A 25643-nucleotide genomic window follows, 5' to 3' on the forward strand; every position below is an offset into this window, starting at 1 on the left:
TGCACTGGGAGTCCAATGTGGGACTCGATCCCGGGGTCTCCAGGATCGCACCCTGGGCCAAAGGCAGGCGCACCCAGGGATCCCAAAAGCAAAATTATTTTCACAAGGACGCTGCGCTGTGGGCTTTTTTAAAAAAAGCATAAGTAAGCATTTTCATGTTAAAACGTACTCCTCATACTTTTACAATGACAGTATCTCCACATCACTAATTTCCACTTTGTGGGAGGAATTTCCAACTTGAGGCTAGGATGTAAAAAGAAAAGTAGACATTTAAAGTCCTTGATATATTAATTCCTGTTCTAAGAATTTATTTTGTGGAAATACTCATGCATATAGGAATGTCAATTAGAGTACAGTTTCTATAATAAAAAATAGGAAGAATACAAATGCTTATCACCTGGAAACTTAACATCTACATAATGTCAGCCTTTAAAAATAATACAAGAAGGATGCCTGGGTGGCTCAGCAGTTGAGTGTCTGCCTTTGGCTGAGGGCATGATCCCGGGGTCCTGGGATTGACTCCTAAATAGGGTTTCCTGCAGGGAGCCTGCTTCTCCCTCTGCCTATGTCTCTGCCTCTCTGTCTGTGTCTCTCATGAATAAATGAATAAGATCATAAATAAATAAATAAATAAATAAATAAATAAATAAATAAATAAATAAATAAATAAAATAATATAAGAGCACCTGGGTGGCTCAGTTGGCTGGTTAAGCCTCTGACTCTTGATTTCAGCTCAGGTCTTGATCTCAGGGTCTTGGAATCGAGCCCTGCATGGAGCCCCATGTTGGGCTCCATGTTCGGAGGGGAGTTTGCTTAAGATTCTTTCTCCCTTTGCCCCTGCCCTTCCCCACCTTCGCACTCGCACACACACCCTCTCTTTCTTTCCCTAAAATAAATAAATAAATCTTTAAAAATAAATAAAGATACAGACCTAGACGTATTGTAATAAGAAAAGGCCCAAGATGCATTTTACATAGAAAAGCAAGTTGTGACATGGTAAATGCAGTATGATTCCTTAAAAAGATAAAACATATACACACAAACACATCTGTGTATGTATGCGTGAGTATATATGTATAAACAACTTTGTGAATATACATGTGAAAGAGCTAGCAAAAATCTGCTACCATGATTTTCCCCAAGGGATGGGACTCTAGAAGATACCTTCCACATTACATATTTCCTTATTGTTTGGCAACAATCAGGGTTTAAATTTTTAAATGTTAATTATGAGAAATTCCAAGAAGCAGGAAGTATGTGTCAGAAATAATTAGGATACTTGTTCACATTTTGTCACATTTACTTAGGGCTTTCTGTTTTTATCTCAAGTGTTATAGTTAGGTTTGAAGACCTCTTGGATTGCATTCCCTCCTTTCCCTCCTTGGAGAAAGAAACTGGCACATGTGTCTTTTCCATCCACCTGTACCACACATGTGTGTATCTATGACAGACAAGTGTTGTGTTCGGTACTCTTTAGAGTTCATGAACCATATCACTCGTTGAGTATCCTCTTACACCTAGATATTTTCATTCAACAATGTTTTCTGCATATTGGTACATGCAGATCTAATTCAATTTAACTGTGCTACAGATGTTCATTTAAAACTATACCAGATGTGTTCATTCTGGTATGGGGTGATTCCCAGCTCTTGACATTTGTAAATGATACTGTGATTTTCTTACACATTATGTCTCCATGTTCACATCACACTTGGCTAGGCTATGATCAGACTGCCCTCTAAAGTGGTGGCTGTAGCAATGTTTGTTTACCCCAGCAGAGTAAGTTACAATATCCTACATGCTCATTCTCTTATTGGACTTCAAATTTGGTGTTAATAGGATGGATATATCTCATTTCTTCATTTGGCTTAATTTCTCATGTATTCAGTGCATTTGGAAAAACTGGAAAAAAATCTTTCAACAAGTACACATCTAACAAGAACGAAAATAGAAGTTACAATTACAGATTTTACTCACCGAATTTCAGACTTATACTCATTGATGGTTTTTTGGGTTGTATCGAGAGACTTATGAGTTTTTGCTGGATTAAGTCCTGTCTGAACTGCAATTCTGAGAGCTTGGAGCTTAAAAAAATATGGATGCAAGTTTTGAGTTAGACACTACCACCTACTGCAAATTACATTCCTTGAACCACCCACTCCTCCAGGGCAAATGATGCCAGCAAATCTGTGAATGGATGTTCAAGCTTCCAGCTATTCCCACACTTCCACCAAAATGAACTCTCACAGAGCTCTTTCTTCTATTCTTAAAAAATAAGATGAGTAATAAAGAACAGTGTATGTCCCTCCCTGTTCTGCAGCCCATATAATCACGTTGCTCATGACAAATGTTGCTTTTATGTGTGTGTCTCAGAAATAAGGTTTCTTTCAAGGCTAAAAGTGGATCATTTTGGGTCCTGGATATACAGTGATATTTTTGTGAACAGATCATAAAACCATAGACTCAAAAGAAGGAAATGTGGAATTATCTCTTATTTGGGCAGTAGATTTTAAAGTCAGGGTGTTGGACTAAAGTTGCCCATAGTCAAAATTACTCAAGAAAATTCCATTGGAAATAAATGCCAAAAGCCATTTCTCTGAGCATCATTGGAAACAAATGACTCATGTTTGGGTACCACGTTATGGCATATTACATGTAAAGATGAGAATGTCTCAAAGGACAGAGAGATTCTCAAGCCATGAATGGTCTCAGCATCTGAAATCACGCAAGCAAAACACAGCCACATATCTTCCATTAAATGCCCACCCCTCATAGGTGAGATCACTTGCACTGTTTGCACAAACCTTTCTCTTTAAGCCAATGTGTGCCACTGAATATGTGCATGTGAAATGTACATTGTCATATGCTTCCTTTTGCTTGCAGGTGGAACAATCTATCACACACCCTAGGCCAACAGGGCTCAAGAAAAAAGGTGCATGAACATTTGCTGCTAGCAGGTATTTTTGTTGCTTGGGCTCATCAGAAGAACCAACCCCCTTAGCAGTAAGAATGGAAGAGTGTACCTTATCAGTAAGGAATTTTGCCTTGTTTCTCTGGTGTCTTGCAAGGTACTGGTCATATAATTGCGCCAACTTGGCTGCCAAAACATGCTCTCGGCTAAAACAGGGATGATGAGTGAAGATTAACCCTAAAATATCAATGTCCAGTTGGAAATTTCCAGGGGTGTCTCCAGATCCAATCATATGCTGACTTCTATGGACATATTTTATGGCCTGTTAAAGAGAGCAGAGTATGGGGGGACCCCAGTTAAAGCACTTACTGGATCATGATGATCTAATGTGTCATGGGACAACAGCCAGATGCACCAGTAGCCACAATAAGAATATACAGGTTTATTTATTTATTTTTATTCTAAAAATAAATTCATTTCATATTTCCCACCCTCCTAGATTAATATACTATTAATGTATACTTAGGACTTATAATTTCCTTTAGGACTTCAACACAGTGTATCCTCATTTATTTGAATAAAATTACAAGTTTTCTCCTATAAAATAACATTCAGTCTGTCTTTGATGAGAAAACCAACAGATTCTTTTGCTTCAAAAATATCCTTGTAAAACCGGGATGTGTTTACAAATGGGAGGCTTAAATAGGAATGAATTGACTATATCTCTGTACCTTCCACAATATGCTGAGTTGAGCTTCCATTTGCATTTATAGGGAGGGAAGAACACCCCTGCTGGGATCATATCCCATTGATATTTTGTGTCTTATAGAAACCCTAGTTCTGATTATTAATATCCTTACACTTCAGACTGCCACAATGGAGGGCATAATTCTTCTCTTCCATTCAGATAAAAGTATTCAATTATAACCCACATTTGTGTTAGAAGTTTTTGTTTTTCTGTTTTTTGTTTTTTAAAGAGCAGTCGGAGTGGGGTTCAGGGGAAGGGTGGAAGGAGAAGGAGAGCATCTCAAGCAGGCTCCACGCCCAGTGTCTGTACCCAACACAGTGCTCAATCTCATGACCCTGAGATCATGACCTGAGCCAAAATCAAGAGTTGGTCGCTCAACTGACTGAGCCATCCAGCCACCCCCATGTTAGAAGTTTTTAATCTGCATATGGTCACTATGTGTCTTTTGATTACTCAGACTACAGAGATTAATTAAAAAATTTCCACCTCACAAAGACATGTACAGCTGAATATCATTCCTCAGACTTAACAGAAAATTCCTCTCTAATTGCTTTCCTCCTGTTGGTTCTTGCTTTGCCCTTCCTCTTGCCACGGGGTTCCAGAGTTATGAGATCACTCAGGGTGTGGCTCTCAGGTTCCATCTTGTACTCTTGGTATGAGTAAGAAATGTGGGTAGCACAGACCAATTTACCTGAAATGTTGCCCAGGACACCTATACTTCATTTCTCCTTCCCCAAATCTGCATTAGCCCATGTTCAAATGATTGCTGGTGGTCTCTGCCTTAGACTCTAGCTCACCAATGTAAAAAAAGCTTCCAGGACTCTAGTAGTCACTGGGCTAGACTGCTCGAAAGACCCCAACTCTCTTCCTATTAAGGAGAAAGACTCTCAGTTCCTTGTCTTCATTTTGGTTAAATTTATTGTCTTTTGCTATATACTGAGAACTATCATGAAAATAGTGGAAATAATTTATTCTAACAATAAATGATATTTATAGAACATATTATTTTAATGTTGAAATTGATTTGATTCTTCATTTTTCAATTGAAAACCAAAAACCAAAACTATCAGAGGTGATGCAAATGGATTACCTACTGATGTTCTCAGTGTGTGTGGAGGTGTATGCCAATGGAGAAAGAAATTTAAAAGCTATAGAGGGATGGCTGGGTGGCTCAGGCATTTGAGCAACTGACTTTTGTTTCTGTCTCAGGTCATGATCTTGGGATCATGGGATCAAGCCCCGAGTTGGGCTCCATGCTTAGTAGGGAGTCTGCTTTTCTCTCTTCTCTCTTCCTCTCCTCTGACCTGCTCATGCACTCTCTCTAAAATAAATAAATAAATCTTAAAAAATAAAATAAAAAATAAAAGATGTACAGAAATGAATAAACATCGGTGGGATTAAAACACAAGTTTCTATATTCGCCCTGGGAAAATATAGGAACAGAATTTATTCAGATTCAGAATAAAATTCTATTCAGAATCTATCCGGTCCAGAGCCTGCAGTAGAATCTGTGGCTGTTGTTCTGGTCCTCCCCGGGAAGCATTCTCATTCCCATCTTCTGGGCATACATGTCCTATTGACAGCTGATCAGTTTGTCCTTGGTATTGACAATGTGATTCTTGGAGGAAAAGATGGGATCCTTTCCCCCGGAGCTGTTAAGCTTAGATTACAAGGGTTGTACCTCCTAACACGTGAAGAATTCTGGCTTTTCTATAAGAGGAGGAAATGAAGCCTGTCAACATTCAAGGAGAACCAGAGAAAAGAGAGCTAGAGAGAGAGACTGGCAACATGGAGTCCCAGCCCCTAAGGTCCTGGTTCCCAAAGCCCTTCCTTCATTTTTATGATTTATCTTTAGCTCCTTCTCAGTTTTGTGGGCCACCAAGTTCTCTCTTACCTTAAGCTAGTTTGCACTTGATTCTGTCATTTGCAACCCAAAGAGTGCTGGCACATGCAGTGCTTATAACATAGTAGGTGACCAGTGCTCTATGAAACATTGGTGAGAATGGTGGAGGGGGAGTGGTAATTAACAAGGAGGTTGGAATCATGGTAAATTCCTCAAAATAGTAGGCAGTTTTCCAAAGGGGAGGCTCCTACACATATTCCTGGCCTCCCCGGAATGTCATGCCAACTTCTAATCACAGAATCTTCAACTTTTTAAAAAAGTAAACTCTATGCCCAACGTGGGGCTCAAACTCATGACCCTGACATCAAGAGTCACATGCTCTACTGACTGAGCCAGCCAGGTTCCCCTCACAGAATCTGTAACACATGACATTTCTGTCTACCCATACTAGGGACAATCTAAGGCCATGTTTGAATATTGCTACCTCTATATTCTCTAAGTTTAGGACAACTAAGAGTATAGTGGACTTTCAGTTAAGGATGGGAAGAATAAAAATAAAAGAAAGAAGGAAGGAAGGAATGAGGGAAAGATGCAAGGAAGGAAGGAACAGAGCGAAAGGAGGAAGGGAGGAAGGAGGGAGGTTGTTGGGATCGTTTTCAACAACCCTAACCCTACTTTACCGTCAGGATTAGGTGAACTGCATTTATATTGTTTATGTCTGATGTGCTAGGCCCTTGGCACTTTTATTTTTATTTTTTAAGTTTTGGAATGGTTCCTTCTTAAGAGGTATTTAAGTGCATTCTTTTTCATTTGATGTTTAACTTTGTTTTTTGAGCCATATTGACTTTCTTTTTGTATTTCTCCATTTTTAACAGTCTTAACAAAGGCCTTAATTTAGGAAAAATAGAATATTTCACTTTTAAACACTACTAATGGGGGATGGGTTTGGTCATTCCTGCTGGGTTAGCTTTGAGCCTGAGAGCTCTGAGTCATAAATTCACCATTAATGGCCCAGGGAATTGCCAACTCCCAACCCAGCACACTGACTTGGTTTTCCAACACTTGGATGCCAGGGTTAAACCAGAGCTCAGGAAATCCACTGCTCTGCAGTAGAGAGAGCTACAGAGAGGAATAACAAGGGCATCTCTTCTAGATACATTCAGCCAAGCTGAATCATTTTAATAACATTCAATTTGTACTTTGATTGAGGTGTCCCTATGTGCCAGCCTTCTGCTTGGTGCTAGGGTTAAAAGAAGAAGAAAACCCCATCTTTGCCTTAAGTCATTTTCAGGGTAGTGGGGGAGGGAAAGGGGAGATGCATTAATAAGCTATCAATGAAGCCATCTTGCCCATCCATCTCCTCCTGTGCTCCTGCATCAGGTCAAAACTCCCAGATGGAAGGTATGTTTGGACATAAGACTAAAAATATAGGCCATATGCACTTAACATTTTTTTCTTAAAGGCAAGTCTGTTACATAGAATAGTAGAAAAACATGGGTTTTGACACTGGACAGATCTGAATAAATACAGGAAAAGGTAAAAGTTAGTAATAAATAAAATTGTGAAAATATTAATCCAGAAAGAGATGCATTATGTTTTGAATCACTGGAAGGTTCCACAAACACATTCCCAAAATGACAGAGGTATTTGAGTCCACTGTGAATATAACAGGTAATGTGTAATGGGGGAGCACACAGGGGGAATAATTTAAACCTGTATCCTGCTCACACATTCCAACTATGCTGCATACTTTGCTATGTTCAAAGCCCAACCCTCCAAGAAATGACCTTGAAAGTCTCTAGTCTCTTCTCTAACTTCTTTTGCTCTACAACGCTGGACAGCCAGCGCCTCTGAGTGGGACGTTCTCCTTCTCTTCTTCCACATTTCTGCACACAAGATGGGGAGATCTCCCCTCTCATAGTTATTGGGAGAATGTCCCACCTTCATGGCTCCTTCCCTGGAGAGAAGGAAGAATGTGACTGGAGAGACAGCTGGAGCTTGAGAGCCATTGGTCTGGGTTCTCTGCTATCCCTTCTTCATTCCGGGTTCTCTGCTGTCCCTTCTTCGTTCTCTCCTGAGAGGCTGCTTACTGGCTGGGAGCGTAATTCAGGGGAGATGGAGCAGAAAGCCCATCTGGTCTTGGGTCTGGTGGCATTCTTCTGTCCAGTTTACCCTAAATGTCACTGATCTGCATCCCTCTCTGACCCCCATGCATTTCTCCACTAGCTCACAACTTCTGAAAAGACACAAGATTAATTGGCTCCCTTAATACCCAACTCAACATAGTATTTACTCTTCTATTTTCTCATTGCTATCCATAATTTAATGCCTCATATATCAGTGTTTGCTGCTGAAATGGATGAAAGGTGAAAGGAGACTGGTGTGTTACCAGCTATGTGCTCAAGGTGATGACTGTCTCCATCACCAATTATATCGAGTACCTGTCATGTAAACAACTAGATGACAAATCTCTCAGTGACTGTGACTTGGGCTTATTGTTTTGTGACCATCTAATCCCATGATCACATTTCCACACAAAGTAGCCACTCATTAATAGTTGTCTATAACAACAACACAATTCTAGAGAAATTCACAATTTAAAAAAAGGGGGCGTACAGTTACATCATCATAATACTCACAATGATCCTCCGAGGTAGAGAAGATGATTCTTGTTCCTATTTTTCAATTAAGGAAATGGGCACAGAGGTAAAGGGATCCACCCCAAGTCACAAAGTAGGCGTTAGTAGGACAGTTCAGGTGCTCCAACTTGCACCTGCATCTTCCCTGTTGGTCACCCCGCTTTATAGGATGATTGTTAAATCTCCTCATTCTCTTTCACTTTATCCATGGTGAAATATTACAAATATAAAATTACATGGGTTTCTGAAGGAGGTGATCTTTGCTTAGTTCAGGAAAGCAAGAGCAATATAATTAAGCACTAAGGCAGGATGCTTTGTCTGTTTACCACTACCCATAACTTGCTGAGTCTGTTCCAAGGATTTGAATGTACTATCTCTACCCATCTGCACAACTATCCTAGGAGGTAGGTGCTATTATGATGTCCTCTTTACAGTTGAAGAAATTGCAACAAGGATAGATTAAGGGCCAAATTTGCCCAATGAGTGTTAGTGCCTGCACTCAAATCAGGTGGTTTGCCACCAGACCTTAGGAAAACACAGTAAAAAGGACTTGCAAGAATAGAAAATCCCCAGTTGGGAGCACCTGGGTGGCTTTGTTAGTTAAGTGGCCAACTCTTGATTTTGGCTCAGATCATGATCTTAGCGTTGTGAGATGGAGCCCTTGTGGCTTCCACGCTCAGTGAGGAGCCTGCTTGAGATTATTTCTCTCCTTTTCCCTCTGCCCCTCTCCCTGCTCCTGCACATACTCTGTTTATAAAAAGAAAATCTCCAGTTATATAATAAAGAGACAATGAGTAGGAAATAATCCTGTAGCATCTATGAGACGGCAGAGAAATAAAAAATAAGGCTAGCTAACTGGGATATGCAAAGAAAGTCACTGATTAGCTCTTTCTACCCGGGAACACGGTCCTTGGTTAAGAAAGGATTAGATGAGCATAGCAGATGCGCTCTTATATAATACACCTGCTGCGTGTTCTTTATGTGTAATGTAGTAAACTTAAAAAAAAAACAACCACCACCAAAGTAGAATGTTATGAATTTAGTACCCCAAGGTATTCAAAGAGCGAAGCACTTTCAAGCACATTCATGTATTAAAAATGGGAATAAAAGTCTACTTTTTGCTAAAAAACAATGGGGAGGTGGGCTCACCTTTTTATACAATGTTTCAAGTTCTGCCTTAATGTCTTGTTCCTGTGTCAACATTGGTGGTCTTGAAGGAAACCCCTTGGTGGGATTTGGCAGTGCTAGGATTCTCCCGTCATCTCCAAACCACTTTCTTCCCTGCAGATCAAGCAGAAGGAAGAACACCATCTTCTTTTAACTGGATAGAAAATGGTTACAGAATAAGCAACATTTGCAAGAAAATTCTGGGTTGACACACACATTTCATGCACCCTCCCCTGTCCTGATAGATCTTTAAAAGCCTTGTTTCCACTAGCAACTGAGTCTTCACTAATACCCCCCCCACAATTAGTTTAAGATACAGTCCTTACTCCCCTCCAAAAAAAGCATTTTACAAAAAGCTTACAGGAGTACTTAAGAGAAAATGCACTTCCTATTCATTAAAAATTGGAGAAAAAAAACAGAGGGGGAAAACAATTGAAAACATTCTATCCGTGTACAAGTAAACATTTCTGTGAATTGAGAAAAAGTCGCCAACATCTGACTCAGCAGGAGAATCCCAAGCCCTGCCAGCAGCAGATGGGTTTTGAGCAGGGGAGAGGGTGTGTGGTTTGAGGATCACCAAATGTACTGAAAGACAAATTAAAAAAGAAAAAAAAAAAAAAAACTGAACCACTGTCTGTAGAGAGGAGGAAATAAGCACGAGGGTGTGGTGACTGTCTCCAATAGGGAGAGTCATCCATGGGCTTCAGGTGCCACAGGAGCTGCATGCTTACGGGGTCCTGCGTCAGCAGCCTGTTCTCCACGATGTTCTGACAGGTGCGAGGCACCTCTGGTCTTGCTCCAATATAAAGGCCTTCGTCTTCCAGAAATCTGGGCTGCACATTCTCAGGAAGCTTTTTATACGTGGGCACTAGATAATGCATAAATAAAGACAAGCAACATTGGTGCCAACCTACACATTTCAAATTGCAATTTGGTGAGCTAAAACAACCCCTGGAAACTTCACTTATCTTCTTGGAAGTTGCAAACACTCCGTATTAATTTCTAGAAGCAGAACCAAAGAAAAGAGGAATGTGTTCACTTGTCATATCATGCTGTAGAATCATGACATGATTCCACATCTTACTCACCAGGGTGGCATACTGGGGGGAGGGTGGTATTGAAATCAAAGGAGCTGCTGCACCTCTTACTGCCAGAACAAACCTGGGTGGGGCACTGCTTCGAACACTTTCCTTCTGTACAAAAGGGGTGATAACCTGTACTCACTGGGTTCTTGGAAGAATTTAATGAGATAAAGTATGAGAAGATGCTTTGGAAGTTAAAAAAGAGGATAAGTGAGAGCAGGAAGGGAAGCTTTTCTTGGTAGGCCCCCTGCATTTGCACTTACTCGAGAAGGCTGAGAGGGAAAGAGCTGGGGATGGGGGCCTGATGGCATGGCCGGTCCCAGTTTGTGGGGTAACCCTGAGCACTGTGGGATGGTGTGCAGGGCTGGGGTGGAGGGAGGGCCTTGAAGATCACCAGCAGCATGTGTTCTGGTGAAGAGGGTGGCCCACTGAAGGTTCCCCCGGAAGAGACCGAGTGGGTTTTCAGTTCTGGAAAGATCACTGGGCTTGCTTGGGTAGAGTAGGCCAGAGGAGAAATAAGAAGCAGCCAGGGGACCTGGGAGCGTCCAGAGGTAATTTGGGAATTCATGAGGAAAGGTGGAGAATCTCTTTTGTTTATAATTATCTCACTCTAAACCTCGCCGAATCCCTGAATCTGCTAATTTTCTTGCATGTGGCCATTTGGACATTCAGTTTTCCAAACTCACCCACAAAAAACAACTAATGTCAGCGTTCCTGGAAAAACCAACATTGGAGTCAGGGTGGGGGGGGTGGGGGCTGCGGGTGTAAACCATTGTTTTCCCTTTTCATCTGCTCCCCACCCTCCACTCACAGGGCTGGCACCAACCCTGCACCAACGCAGTGGTCTTCTAAGGTTTTCATGGAAATGTTTTTGAGCACTTGCTCACTCTGTGAACATTTACTGGTTGTGGACACACTATCATGCATACACAATTAAATCAGGAAAGGATGAGATTAAAAATATGTGCCAGTAGAAGCCTTGACATCTGCTTCCTGTATCCCAGGGGGGCGGACACGCTCTACTTTGGCAACCATTTGCCAAGCAGTGACAAGAACAGCATGAGTAACAGAAAGCACCAGTAACAGAAAGCATTATTACTTTTTTTTTTTGCCTTTTTTTTTTTTTTTTTTTGCATTATTACTTTTGATCCCCAGCCCTGTGCTGGTCACAGCACAGGCGCTTTGCTCCTGCGATTCTTCTCAGTGCTCAAAGGAAAAAGAAACGCCCAGAGTCATGTCGTAGGATCGTTTCATTTCCTCCTCTTTTCAGATGAGACTCTGAGAACGGAGGAGCTCGGAGGAGCTCGCTAGAGGTCATACCTCAGGGAGGAGGAGCTGGGGCAGGGTGGTTCCCCAACTCCTGTTTGCCAGGCCAGGGGTCGCCTCCCCAGAGGGCCTTCCCTTTACGCTTCTGCTTTTTCATCTGTAAACTGGGCATGAGAATGAACACTTCTCTAGCTCTGGTGTGGGGCCAAGTGAGCTGGTAACACATCAAGTGCTTAGAAAGAAAGCTGGTGGAAGAAGTACACAGAATGCATCTGCTATTATTGTTACGGCCAAGTTGTAACCCTTGGGTGCTTTTCCCAGCTACCTATTGTATATTTTTATTTTTAAAAAGATTTTATTTATGCATTTGAGAAGGAGAGAGTGAGCATGAGCAGGGGGAGAGGCAGAGGGAGAGGAAGAAGCAGACTCTCCACTGGGCAGGGACCCTGATGCGGGGCTCGATCCCAGAGTCCTGGGATCATGACCTGAGCCTAAGGCAGACGCTTAACTGACTGAGCCACTCAGGTGTCCCCCAGCTACCTACTTTAGAAGGAAACTTGAGATGTCCAACAAATTCTAATACTTAGAACCAATACACGATTCAAGATGATCTATCAAAATGGAACAATAATTTATCCTTGGCTTGGCATTTAATTGGAACTCAGAACATGACAAATGAAAAGAAATCCAACTCCCAGGTAAAATGAGTGCACCCCTTCCCAGCCTGAGGGCGAGCCTGCCATTTTAAGTGTGAACTAACAGCTGACTAACTGGGGAGCTCCTTCAGGCACTCTCAGGAGGAAAGAACATTCCAGGGGAAAAAAGAGTATAGGGAAACCCAGGGCCAAAATGAAGCAAGAGGCAGCCAGTAGGAGTCAATCTGATGGCCCCTGCTCTAGAACCCCAATCCTTGTCCCCCAAGTGAGGAACCTCAGCCAACCTGCTTTGCACCTCCCTTAGAATTTCTGAAGTAATCATGTCCTATTGCACGCTAGTGGGATGCCTGGTGGCTGGGGGCTCCCAGATAGTCTCAGGATGTTGCTGGCACCCACGGGGAACCAGCCATGGAAGTAGAGTGTTGGGACTTTTGGCCACTGCTGCTTTCATCCACCTCTGGGAGAAAGAGAGGGACTAGAGAGTTCAGTAATCAACAATGGCAATGATTTGGTCTCTCATGTCTACATCAGAAGCCTCCAAACAAATCCTAACTGAAGGGGTTTGAGGAGCTTCCTGGTTGATGAACAGGTAGAGGCGCTGGGAGGATGGTGCTTCTGAAGGGGGGATGGAAGCTCCATACCCCTTCACATGCCTTGCCCTATGACTCTTTTCATCTGTGTGCTCTCTCATACCCTAATTTAAAAAAAAAAATTTATGAATTTGAGAGCAAGAGAGTGAGCAGGGGGAGGGGCACAGGGAGAAGACTCCTCACTGAGCAAGGAGCCCAGCACAAGACTTGATCCTGGGACCCTGGGATCATGACCTGAGCTGAAGGCAGATGCTTAACCAACTGAGTCATCAGGCTCTCCCATACCCTTTATTATATGATAAACCAGTAAATATAAGTGTTCCTTTGAGTACTATGTGCTGTTGGACAAATTACCTAACCTGAGGAGGGGGTCTTGGAACCCCTAATTTGTGGAAAAATCAAATAGAAGTATGGGTAACCTTGGGACCTACTACTTGTGTGACTGGTGTCTAAGTAGAGGTAGTTTTGTGGGACTGAGTCCTTAATTTGTGGGGTCTGTGCGAACTCCAGGTAGATTGTATCAGAACTGAATTGTAGGATACCAGGCTGGTCTTGGAAAATTGGTTGGTGTAGGGAAAAAAACCCCAAACATCTGGTCACAGCAGTGTTGTAGAAGGGTTGAGTGTAAGTAGAGGATGAAAGAGAGATTTTCCTTCTCATAGCCTGAATCTCAGAGTCTCTCCTGCTCTCTGCCCCGAGAGCTGGTCACTGATTTGATGAGGGGACACCCCATCTCATCCTTGTTTCTTGTGCTATTCTATCGGTGAGTGTTTGCTCAAAGGCATTTTCTCATGTTCTTTTTTTTTTTAATCTGAAGAAATTTCTTGATTACTAACTCAGATTAGAAATTGGGATCTGCTATGGAAATTGGACTTCCTCAGACAGTAGCCGCAGTTCACGTGAAGGAAAAGTTGCCCATACTGAGCAGGAAGGCAAGAAAGAGCAAGTACCTGTCAGTCTACTAGGTACGAACAGGAGTTCTTTTTCCCTCTGCAGCCTAACGTGAACGCTTTCGTAATCTGCAGGTCTGACTGCCACAAAATCCTCCGCTGCGTGGTCCAAGCCCAGTAGAAAATCCTCGGCATCCTTAGCACTAAGCAGCTCTTCCTCATCCTGCATTACCTTAAACAGTAAGAAAACATCATGCTATGATTACTAGTTTACTTAGAAAAATAATGACATTAAACTCATTAAACAAGGTATCTTATAAGATAGTGTTCTATTTATTTATTTATTTACTTATTTCTGAGAGACACACAGAGAGGCAGAGGCAGAAGCAGGCTTTCTGCGGAGAGTCTGATGTGGAACGCAATCCTGGGACCCTGGGATCACAACCTGAGCCAAAGGCAGATGCTCAACCACTGAGCCATCCAGGCAATCCCCTTTTTATATTTTTCTAAATAAAGCATAAGACTCGATGGCCTTTCTGTTTTGCAAGTGGGTTTTCTTTGTTTTTTACTTTTCCATATACTCGGAAAATGTCAAAATCAGAATGGGCTGAGGTCTGAAGAGTTGTGCTGGGTAAAGCAACTGAAATCTCAGCAACTCTGGCCTCCTTTGAGGGTGTGCATTTTTCCACATTTACTTAAAGTACTTGGGCTCAGAAGTTATGCAGTACGCTAACCTTCCCCTGGCATGGACCCCAGGGCAGGACACTGTGAGTACTGTCCACACGATGCTCAGGCTGCCTGGGTTTGCATCCCAGCTCCAACCCACACCACCTGCGTGATTTTGTGAAACTTATCTACCATTCTAATTCTTGTTTCTTTCAACTGTAAGATGGGCATATTAACAGAGCTCACCTCTTAGGGTTTTGTAAGGATAAAATTAATAGACACAGGTAAAAATTCTAAGCACTGGGACTGGAATCACAAATGCTAGCTTGTAGCATGTTAATTTGGAGTATTTTCTGAACTTTTTCTTCTTCTTTCTTCCTCTTCTCCATCTCCTACTTACTTATTTTTCTCCTTCCTTTTTTTCTTCTCCTCCTCATTTTTTTTTTTTTTAAATTAAAGCCTGATGCCCATTTATGAGCAACAGCCTTTAAAATCCCATGGAGATTTGCTCAGATGGTAGCCTCACTACCTGCTTCTTAATATTTCCTCCCAAATAACCAAAACAATGAGAAGGGGAAGTAAATATATACAAGGTAACCAAGCTCCCAGCACAACTTGAGTACACAAAATGCCAAAAACTTTGAAAAAGTAAAAAAAGTGTCCTAATTTCAGTGGGTGATTTTTCTCACTTGTGTCCCTTTTTGCTTTATGATGAGCAGAGATGGGCTGAGAAAAACTGCAGAGAAGACAGAAAAGGAGAGCTACACATGATCTAAAAGCTCTGCCAGAAAGGCTAAATCCACTTTGAGTATAAAAATACTGAAAAAAGGGTCTGAGCAGACAAGAGCATGGAGTATGGGGGAGGGGTTTCACAGGGGGCATGATTTCAAAGGGCGGTTTTAGGAACATGGACCTACCAGGGAAGAAACATGCCCAAGAGAGGAGGCTTTTGGAGAGAAGTGTCACAATTTCAGAAGCCTACAGATCTGTTGATAGCCCTGCCTTCCAAAAGTGGACCCCGGTTCTCCTCCCTTTCTGTATGCGCTGTACTTAGTGATGCAGGATAAGAGTGCAGTTATGTAGCTTCTGACTCTATGTCAGGAAGAGCACTGTGGCTTCCTCCCTGCTTTCTCTTGGAGCACTAGATTTCGGGGAAATCTGTCACGTCATGAGGACACTCAAGCAGCTTCCTGGGGAGGTCTGAACCGAGGTCTCCGGCTAACACCCAGCGCTTGCTGGGCAGAGGAATAAGCCACGTTGGAGGCAAAACCTCCTGACCCAGTCAAGCTTTCAGATGATTGCATTCTTGGCTGCCTTGTCTGCAACCTCACGAGACATCCAGAGTCAGAGCAAGCTGAATATTGATTTGTGAAACAATTACTATTGAATAAGCTTAAGTATTCCCACATTTCCATAAACCTAGGTAAAAAAATTACATTTTGACTTTGTTGCTTGTGCTTAGGTGTCATATCCAAAAACTCATTACCAGGACCCATGTCAAAGGGCTTTTTTTCCTGTGTTTTTTTTCCCCCTAGGAGTTTCATGGTTTCAAGGTCTTACATTTAAGCCTTTGATCCATTTTGAGTTAATTTTTTTGTAAGTGGTGTAAGGTGGGGGTCTACTTTCATTCTTTTGCATGTGAATATCCAATTATCCCAGCACCATTTATTAAAGAGAGGATCTTTTCTCCATTGGGTATTCTTAACTCCCTTGTCAAATATTAGTTGACCACATGTGCTTGGGTTTAGTTCTGGGCTCTTGATTCTGCTCCATTGGCCTATTTGTGGGTTTTTATGCCATTACCCTGCTGTTTTGATGACCAGCTTTATAGTATAGCTTGAAATCAAAGTTTGATGCCTCCTGCTTTGTTCTTCTTCTCAGGATTACTTTGGCTTTTGGGATCTTTAGTGGTTCCACATAAATTTTAGGAGTGTTTTTTCTACTTTTGTAAAATGTGTCATTGAAAACATTTATAGAGATTGCATGGAATCTACAGATGGCTTTTGACAGTATTGACATTTTAATATTAATTCTTCTGATCCATGAACATGGGATAACTTTATATTTATTTGTGTCTTCTCTGATTTCTTTTATCAGGATCCTACACTTTTCAGAGTACAGGTCTTTCACCACCTCAGGTAAATTTATTCCTAAGTATTTTATTGTTTTTGATACTGTTGTAAATGGGATCAATTTCTTTATTTCTTTTTCAGAAAATGTGTTGTTACTGTAAAGAAACATTACTAGTTTTTGTTTTGTTTTTAAAGATTTTGCTTATTTATTTGAGAGGGAGAGAACATGGATGGGAGGGGAGAAGGAGAAGATGAGGGAGAAGCAGACTCTCTGCTGAGCAGTAAGCCCAATGTGGTGCTTAATTCCAGAACCCCAGGATCATGATCTGAGCTGAAGACAGATGCTTAACAAACTGAGCCACAAAGGCACCCTACACTACTGGTTTTTGTATGTTAATTTTGTATGCTACAACTTTACTGAATTCATTGATTAGATATAATAATTTTTTTGTTGAGTCTTTAGGATTATCTCTATATAAAGTCATAGCATCTGCAAATAGAGATCATTTTTTTTCCAATTCAGATATCTTTAATTTCTTTTTCTTGCCTGATTTTTTTTTCTTTAAAGATTTTATTTATTTACTCATGAGAGACACACAGAGAGAGTCAGAGACACAGGCAGAGGGAGAAGCAGCTCCATGCAGGGAGCCCAATGTGGGACTCGATGCTGGGACTTGATCCGGGGACTCCAGGATCATGCCCTGGGTCAAAGGCAGTATCTAAACCACTGAGCCACCAGGGGGTCCCTTGTCTGGTTGCTATAGTTAAGACTTCTAGTATTATGTTGAAATAGGAGTGGTGAGAGTGGGCACCATTGTCTTGCTCCTGATCCTAGAGGAAAAGCTTTCAACCTTTAATTATTGAGTATGTTACCTGTGGGTTTGTCATAGATAGCCTTTATTATGTTGAACTATGTTCCTTCTATGCCTAAGAGTTTTTATCAAAAATACATATTGAATTTTGTCAAATTTCTTTTCTGTATCTATTAGAATTTCTTTCCTTTTTAAAAATTAAAAAAAATATTAATTTCTTTTTTTCAATTTTATTGAGATATAATTGACATATCCACATCTTTTTCTTTTTCTTTTTTTTTTGAAGTAAACTCTACATTCAATATGGGGTTCAAATTCATGACTTTGTGATCAAGAGTTGCAAGTTTTACCTACTGAGCAAGTCAGGCTCTTTGAATTTCCTTCCTTTTTAATGCTGAATAATTTTCCATTGTATGTATATGCCACATTTTGTTTATCCATTTATCTGCTGATGGATACTTCGGTTGCTTTTACCTTTTGGCTATTGTGAATGCTTCTCTCAGCGTTAAGTATACAAGCATCTGAGTGCCTGCTTTCTATTCTTTTGGGTATATCCCCAGAAATGGAGTTGCTGGAACATAGTAATTTCATGTTTAAATATTTGAGGAATGACCAGACTGTTTTCAGAGCAGCTGCACCATTTTATATTGCCATCAGCAATGCACAAGGGTCTAGTTTCTCAACATTCTTGCCAGCAGTCGTTCTTTTCTTTCTTTCTTTTAGAAAAATAATAGCTATTCTAATTTGTGTAAAATTGTATCTCATTGTGGTTTTGATTTGCAGTTCTCTAATGATTAGTGATGTCAAGCGTATTTCATGTACTTATTGGCCATTTGTGTATCTTCTTTGCTGAGATGTCTATTCAAGTCCTTTCTCCATTTTTTTAATGGTATATTTTATTTTGTCTCATATGTGCCACACACAATTAGAGTCTGAGTCATAGCGCGGGTGTGGAATGGGGCACAAAAAGCTAATCACCTGTGAGGTTGTGGGGAAAGAGAGAGAGAGAGAGAGGGAGAGAGAGAGAGAGAGAGAGAGAGAGAGAGAGAGAGAGAAAGGCTTAATTTGCCTTGGAGGGGCAAACATTTTGCATATGAAATGAATGCTAATCATTGTCTGGAGTCCAGCAAGAAAAATCTGTAAGCTGCCTTGTTCTGCTTTTTTTCTTTTTCCATGAGAGAAAGGGACAGATTTAATCAAGGTCCTTATTACCCAAATTGTGGGGTAAAATCAAAGGCTACTGAAAGTAATGTGAACGTAGTATTCCCATGGCTTTCAACTAAAGCATGGATGAGCTGTTCTGTGTGGTGGTGGCAGGTTTGTCCTCAGCTGCTTTCTTTCTGGCAAAGATGTCATCATCATCATTGTCACCATCATGGTCATTAATGTCATCATCATCCCTCATCTCATTCCCATTGTAATATTAAATACCGTTTTGTGTTCTCCATGCACAGTTGGCTCTTCTTCCTCTCCTTCCTCCTCCTCTTGGTTAGTTTCATCTCTATTTCTGGTTTGTGATTTTTCCTCTGATTCCTCTGGTTCAGGATCATAGTTGAAAGTGAAGAAGTTATAGGCTTCTTCGGCAGAAGGGAAGCCAGGTGGAACCTAAGAAGCAGCGAACAAAAGAATTTCAGATTGTATAAGCTGAGGTGAGTGCCACACAGTTCACTCACAGCAGCTTGATGTTAATGGCATCAGGCACATTCTAGGCATCCTAAGCTTATTACCATTTTTTGAAGGTATGAGATTACTTGTCACAAACTTTAGCAAGCGCAATAGGCAATTGGTGGCTTCCTCTAATAAGTAACTTTAATGAGTTATGTTTTGATAAACCAGCAAACATTCTCAGAGGCACATAAATATATTTTTTCCAGCAGTAAAAGCTTTTGAAAAGATTATTAAAATACCAGAAAGTAATTCATTATTTTATAGACCAATGCTGAGATAGTTTAATTTAATTATGAGCAATCCAGGGGTCTTCTAATAAAAGATAAAAAGGCTTTTTTTGGTTTTGATTCTTCTTGATTGGTACCCCTTTTTTTCCCCATAATGAAAGTTGGTGCAACTTCAGAGCTGAACAGTCTAATTGCTAGCATTTCCTGCCCTTCCATGCAGTTCCTGTCACCCAGTCAGGCAGTATTCTAATCTCTCCTGCTGGATCCTAGCATTTTAAAGGTAGAAATCAGTTCTCATACTTTTTTCTTGTAGGCTTCATGGCAACAAGACTCAGGGTATGTATATAGGCATCTCTCATTGGATATTTTTGAAAAACACAAACAAACTAACAAAAAACATGATTTAAAGCATGCATGATTCAGAAAGACAAGATTTCTCACCGGGGGTTTAGACTTGATTTTTTGTGCAGAATCACGGAACTTTACTCTTGAGTAGCTTTGGGAATCGTCTTCTTGTTTAGTCCTTTGTACCTTTTCACCTGGCTATATGAGTGGAAAAAAGGATAGACTGAACCTTTATTTATTATTTAAGAAATGGATTTATTTATTTATTTATTTATTTATTTATTTATTTATTATTTATTTATTTATATTTATGAGAGAGAGAGAGAGAGCTCGCACCAGTGAGGGGAGGAGCAGAGGGAGAGGGACAAGCAACACCATACTGAGCGTGGAGCCTGATGTGGGGCTTGATCTCATGACCCTGAGATCATGATCTGAGCCAAAATCAAGAGTTGGATAATCATTGGACTGAGCCATCCAGTTGCTCCAGGATATATATAGAACATTTAAATCAAGAAACTAAAGATATTTCAAAACAAGCATTAACTCTTGAAGGGGAAACCCTGTGACCATTGATGCAGACCACCATTCCTAAGCAATGAAATAACTTACAAATGTCAAATATATTTGAAGATTAAGGTTGCTGAGTATCTTCTCACTCAGCTCTCTCTCAAGACTGAACAAATATAAAATTTTATACTCAAAAGACCCTAAAATGACAAATGCTATTTCTTCTACAGATCTATAGATTATCTAGTTCACAGAGGACCATTTCCAAACAACCTATGAAGAAAAGCATCAGTAGTGCCCGGATGTAAATAAATCTGACATACATGCTCCAGGGCACAAGGCCTGTCCTCATGAGCCCCTGGACCTGCTGTCCCCCTGGAAGCCAAGTTCTATGATACCTCAGTTTGCTAATTCTTTTTTTTTTTTTTAAGATTTTATTTATTTATTCATGACAGACACACACACACACACACACACACACAGAGGGAGAAGGTAGAGGTAGAAGCAGGCTCCATGCAGGGAGCCTGATGTGGGATTCGATCCCGAGTCTCCAGGATCATGCCCTGGGCCTACGGCAGGTGCTAAACCACTGAGCCACCCAGGGATCCCTGCTAATTCTTAATATGGGGATTCCCTTTATCCTGTGATGGCCAATCCACGAAGGGTTGTTCCCACTTTATCCTCATCTTTGCTTCTTCTTCTTCTTCTTTTTTTTAAAGATCTTATATTTATTCATGAGAGACACAGAGAGAGAGGCAGAGACATAGGCAGAGGGAGAAGCAGGCTTCCTGTGGGGAGCTTGATGCAGGACTTGATCCTAGTACCCTGGGATCACTCCCTGAGTCGAAGGCAGATGCTCAACCACTGAGCCACCCGTGTCCCTCCTCATCTCTGCTTCTAATCCACCCCTTACAGAACCTGGCTACTCCTCCTTTTCTACCCAGCACAATCCAAATACCAAGCCTTCCTTTTGACTGATTCTAAGCCATTCCAATAATATATCTAGATATTCATAATAGGAAAGGACAAACGTATTCTACATATGATGGAAACTTTGTTATTATCATCTGGACTGAGACTTGTGTCACAGCATGGAATAATTTTCATCAGGGCAAATGGAATGTTTCATCAGGGCACTGGGTTCCTTTCACATATCCTTCTCAAGTCCTACCTGTTTTTCCAGATCATGTAAAGCTACTTCTTTTCTCAGACTCCTCCATCCTAAAATGAAATCTCTTTTCTAGAATCTTATTGTCTGAGGTATTAGGTGTTGTTCTGTAGAGCTTGGTAATCAAATCACAGGCTCTGAAGGCTGACCACCTGGCTTTGTTTTTTTTTTTTTTTTTTTTGTTTTTTTGAAGATTTTATTTATTTATTCACGAGAGACATGCACAGAGAGAGAGAGGCAGAGACACAAGCAGAGAGAGAAGCAGGCTCCATGCAGGGAGCCCGATACGGGACTTGATGCCGGGACTCCAGGATCACGCCCTGGGCTGAAGGCAGGGGCTAAACTGCTGAGTCACCCAGGGATCCCCTGACCACCTGGCTTTGAATCCCAGATTCATCACATACAGCTGAGATCACTTTTTTTTTTTTTTAAGATTTTATTTATTCATGAGAGACACACAGAGAGGCAGAGATATAGGCAGAGGGAGGAGAAGCAGACTCCATGCAGGAGGCCGATGTAGGACTCAATCCCAGAACCTGGGGATCATGTCCTGAACTGAAGGTAGACACTCAACTGCTGAGCCACCCAGGAGTCCCATTGACCACTTGTTTTGAGGATCAAGTAAGGCAATGAACCTAAAATATGCCCATTTTTACCGCTCAATCATGATGGGTCACATTCTTATCACATTCTTAATTTTCCTCTTACATGTCTTTTATCTCTCAGCTTTGTATGTAAACTATATTTTATTTAGTCTGCCAGAAACTAAAGCCTGAAGCAAGGATTTTTCATGCCTTATTTGTGTGGCTTGAAAGGAGTTGGGAACTGGGGAGAAAGAAACCGAAGGGGAAGACAGTTCTGATGAATGTTACCAAGCTGGCTAATAATAGTCTGATAATTAGGACTTGATCCTGCGGTAGCCCCAGGAGAATGCTTCTCAGAATTGCCTGCCTAGGACCCAGAAGAGGGGTGTTTGTCTCATGCCTTCTGTTCACAGCAAGAATTGCCCCAGGCTCCTGGCTTTGCTGGTTTTGTGTAAATCTCATAATGGCTAACTGTGTTTCCAAAGGCCAGTGATGAGAGCTTGAGATACTTGGAACAACTAAAACAAGGTGCTATGAAATTTCATCTATATGCAGCTGATGGCCAGCATGGCCAGAAGAAAAACCAGGGTATCAGTTGGGTGTAATTTGTCATAATATCAAGAGAATATATGCTGTTCCCATTTATGTAAAATTCAATGCTTTTCCTTTGTTCCCTCATTTCATAGTATTTTTTTTTTTTTTAAATTAAGAGAGAGGGCACAAGTGAGAATGGCAAAGGGAGAGGGAAAGAGAATCTTAAGTAGACTCTGTGCTGAGCATGGAGCCTGATACAGGGTTTGATCTTATGACCCTGAGATCACGATCTGAACTAAACCAAGAGTCAGAGGCTTAATCAACTGTGCCACCCAGGTGCCCCATTGCAGTATTAAGTAAGGTTAAATAGTTATGTACCAACTCATACAGAATTTGAAGCTGTGCTAAATAATGAATTCCACACGGCAATGAAAAGTAAGCAGTTGTTTGCCTTGGTAAATTCCAGAATTTCAAATGTTTTGATGAGGAAAGAAGAATAATGTTACTTAGTATAAGAATAAATTATCTTAAAATATTAGAGTAGAATAAAGATCAGATTCCAGTGCTTGCTCGGAAGCTTTCCCAAAGCTCTGCCAAGTCTGATCCTCTTATGAAATGGCTAAACGTTTCTCACATGTTGTTGAAGATGCCATCTTGCTCCTGTCTGCCTCAGAATCCCCCACCTCCTACAGCCCATGGGACAGACTGGTGGGTTTGAAAATATGGAAAAAAAGCCAAGAGGGCAACCGATGAGAGAGGAAGGAAGTTTGGCTTTGCACAGGCAAGCCTTTGTTTTCACCTTACCTTTGTGAGGATGGTAACAATCAAACACAAGATCCAACAGAAAGTCTAACACTGGTAATTTAGGAAAGAAAATCAGTATAGGTTACATTTTGGGTGGTCAAATACGTGTATATGGATGGTTTATTGTTTTATTCATTTTGTTTCTTCCTGTGACTTTTTATACCTGCCTGACTCAAAGGATATTACATTCACACAATATAATTTCATTGACATGTTTCATTGCAGTAGTGATGGCTTTATTACAATATTTATGAACCTGATATAAAAGTTCATTATTTAATTTTTATCTAAATCCAAAAATAAATTTAAATGCAATTATATTATGATTATATTATATTAGTACATTTAAGGCCATTAAATGTACTTAAAATGACTGAGTGGGTGGAATTAAATTTTAAAGAACTATTATCTATAACACATTTGTACAATCTTAAAGTAATAGGTACATTTTTTAAAAGATTTTATTTATTTATTTGACAGAGGGAGAGAGAGAGCAGAAGCAGGAGGAGCAGCAGGCACAGGGAGAGGGAGAAGCAGGCTCCCCATGGAGCAGGAAGCCCCATGCGAGATCCCAGGACCTCGGGATCATGACCTGAGCCGAGGGAAGACACTTACTTAACCGACTGAACCACCCGGGTGCCCCAGTAACAGGTACATTCAATTCAATTCAGCAAACACTGAGTGCCTGTCACCATATGTCCATGTGTCTAGCTAGGCATTCTTTCTTATCCTTGGATTTATTTTATTTATTGTAAGAATGCTTGATACTCCTCTTCTAACTTGAGTAAACATTCTCGAGTCTAATAGCATATATACTATATACTATATACTATAGCATGTATACTATATACATATATACTATAGCATAAATACAAAATATAGTAGTTCTAGCCTGAATCTTCTCTTCTAAACTATTATTCAATATTTTTAATTCTGGGGTGCCTGGGTGGCTCAGTCAGTTGGGTGTCTGCCTTTGGCTTGGGTCATGATTCCAAGGTCCTGGGATTGAGCCCCACGTCAGTCTCCCTGTTTGGTAGGGAGCCTGCTTCTCTCTCTTCTACTCCCCTTGCTTGTTTGTGTACTGCCTCTCTCTTTCAAATAAATAAATAAAAAGTCTTAAAAAAAATGAATGTCTTAAAAATATTTTTAATTCCCTAAAAGGCAATCTAATTTGGAGTGTCTTGCAGACACCTCAAATTTTTATATATTCTTGATACTAGTCAAGATATTAATCAAGATATATGATTTATAAATAATTTTTCCCATTCTGTGTGTTGTCTTTTCCCTTTCTTAATGGTTTCCTTCAAAGCACAAAGGTTTTTAATTTTGATGAAGTTCAGTGTATCTATTTATTCTTTTGCTGATTGTGCTTTTGAAATCGTAGCTAAGAAACCGTTGCCTGAGTTGAGACACCTCAAATTTTATATAACCTAATCTCATGACTGCAGTTAAGTGCCCTTTTTTGTGGGTTCCCAATGGTTCCCAGCACAGATTTCGAACACCTTGTACTGCCATTACCTGTTAATAGTTCATTGTGTGCTGAGAGCCCATTTGACCCGGGCCAGGAAGGAGTCTGCTGCAGATGCTAGCTGGGCAAAATGTAGAATGTGTCAAAGGATCAGGTCTTAGAGAACTTGGGACAGTGAATCAGGCCCACAAGCAGAGGAATAATTCCGGTCTTATTTAGTGGAGGTCAAATATTCAAGCGTTCTGTTATTTTCACTCTGATGTTTTCATGTTTTTAGAGATTTGTGTTTTGCTTTGTTTCCATCATGGGGGGTGTCTGCTGAGTATAAAATGAAAAGAAATGCAAACGAGAATAATCAGAGGTTGGTGTTGGTGAAGTTAGATTACTGATGAAGGTATTCCCAACTGATTTCTCCTTTTTCCTCTTACTCTACAGCTTCTAACAATAGCTAACACTTACACAGAGAGAGCTTACCGTGTGCCAGGCATGTTGAAAATGCTGTAACATTTATGAATCTATTTAATCCTTAAACAATATTTAGAATTAGGTTCTAGCAGTATCACTTTTTACAGTGGTGAGAAGTGGGGTCCAGGGAGGAGATAAATTAACATGATCAAAGTCACACAGCTGGTGAGTGAGGTTGCCAACATTTAATGCTGGGTAGCTGGGGTCCAGCATCTGGGCTTTTCTTGTTCTACATTCTTTGCTCAATAAGATATAAATGGACAACTTTTTCGATATTCCTTCTAGGTTGAGGTATATACATCAAGAAATATGCCTTGTGGGTAGCCTGGGTGGCTCAGCGGTTTAGTGCCGGCTTCGGCCCAGGACATGATCCTGGAGACCTGGGATCGAGTCCTGTGTTGGGCTTTCTGCATGGAGCCTGCTTCTCCCTCTGCCTGTGTCTCTGCCTCTCTCTCCCTCTCTCTCACTGTGTGTCTCTCATGACTAAATAAATAAAAATGTTTTTTAAAAAAAGAAATATGCTTTGTGAGA

The 25643-nt window shown here is 40.8% G+C and overlaps 1 protein-coding gene across 8 annotated transcripts in view; it reads right to left on the reverse strand.

Moving 5' to 3' along the window:
• The window catches only part of CC2D2A (coiled-coil and C2 domain containing 2A), a 136428-nt gene that overhangs the window by 78312 nt on the left and 32473 nt on the right, over positions 1-25643 (reverse strand). For all 8 annotated transcript variants that reach the window (XM_025437049.3, XM_025437046.3, XM_025437044.3 and 5 more), the window contains 7 exons: positions 19679-19780; positions 18774-18947; positions 13853-14024; positions 10040-10176; positions 9291-9422; positions 3024-3233; positions 1978-2084 (listed from right to left, as the gene is read on the reverse strand). In XM_025437049.3, the coding sequence (XP_025292834.1) occupies positions 1978-2084; positions 3024-3233; positions 9291-9422; positions 10040-10176; positions 13853-14024; positions 18774-18947; positions 19679-19780 (1034 nt within the window). The remainder of the gene's footprint in view (positions 1-1977; positions 2085-3023; positions 3234-9290; positions 9423-10039; positions 10177-13852; positions 14025-18773; positions 18948-19678; positions 19781-25643) is intronic.

The sequence above is a fragment of the Canis lupus genome, chromosome 3 (genome assembly GCF_003254725.2).
Source record: "Canis lupus dingo isolate Sandy chromosome 3, ASM325472v2, whole genome shotgun sequence".
Classification (NCBI taxonomy): Eukaryota; Metazoa; Chordata; class Mammalia; order Carnivora; family Canidae; genus Canis; species Canis lupus.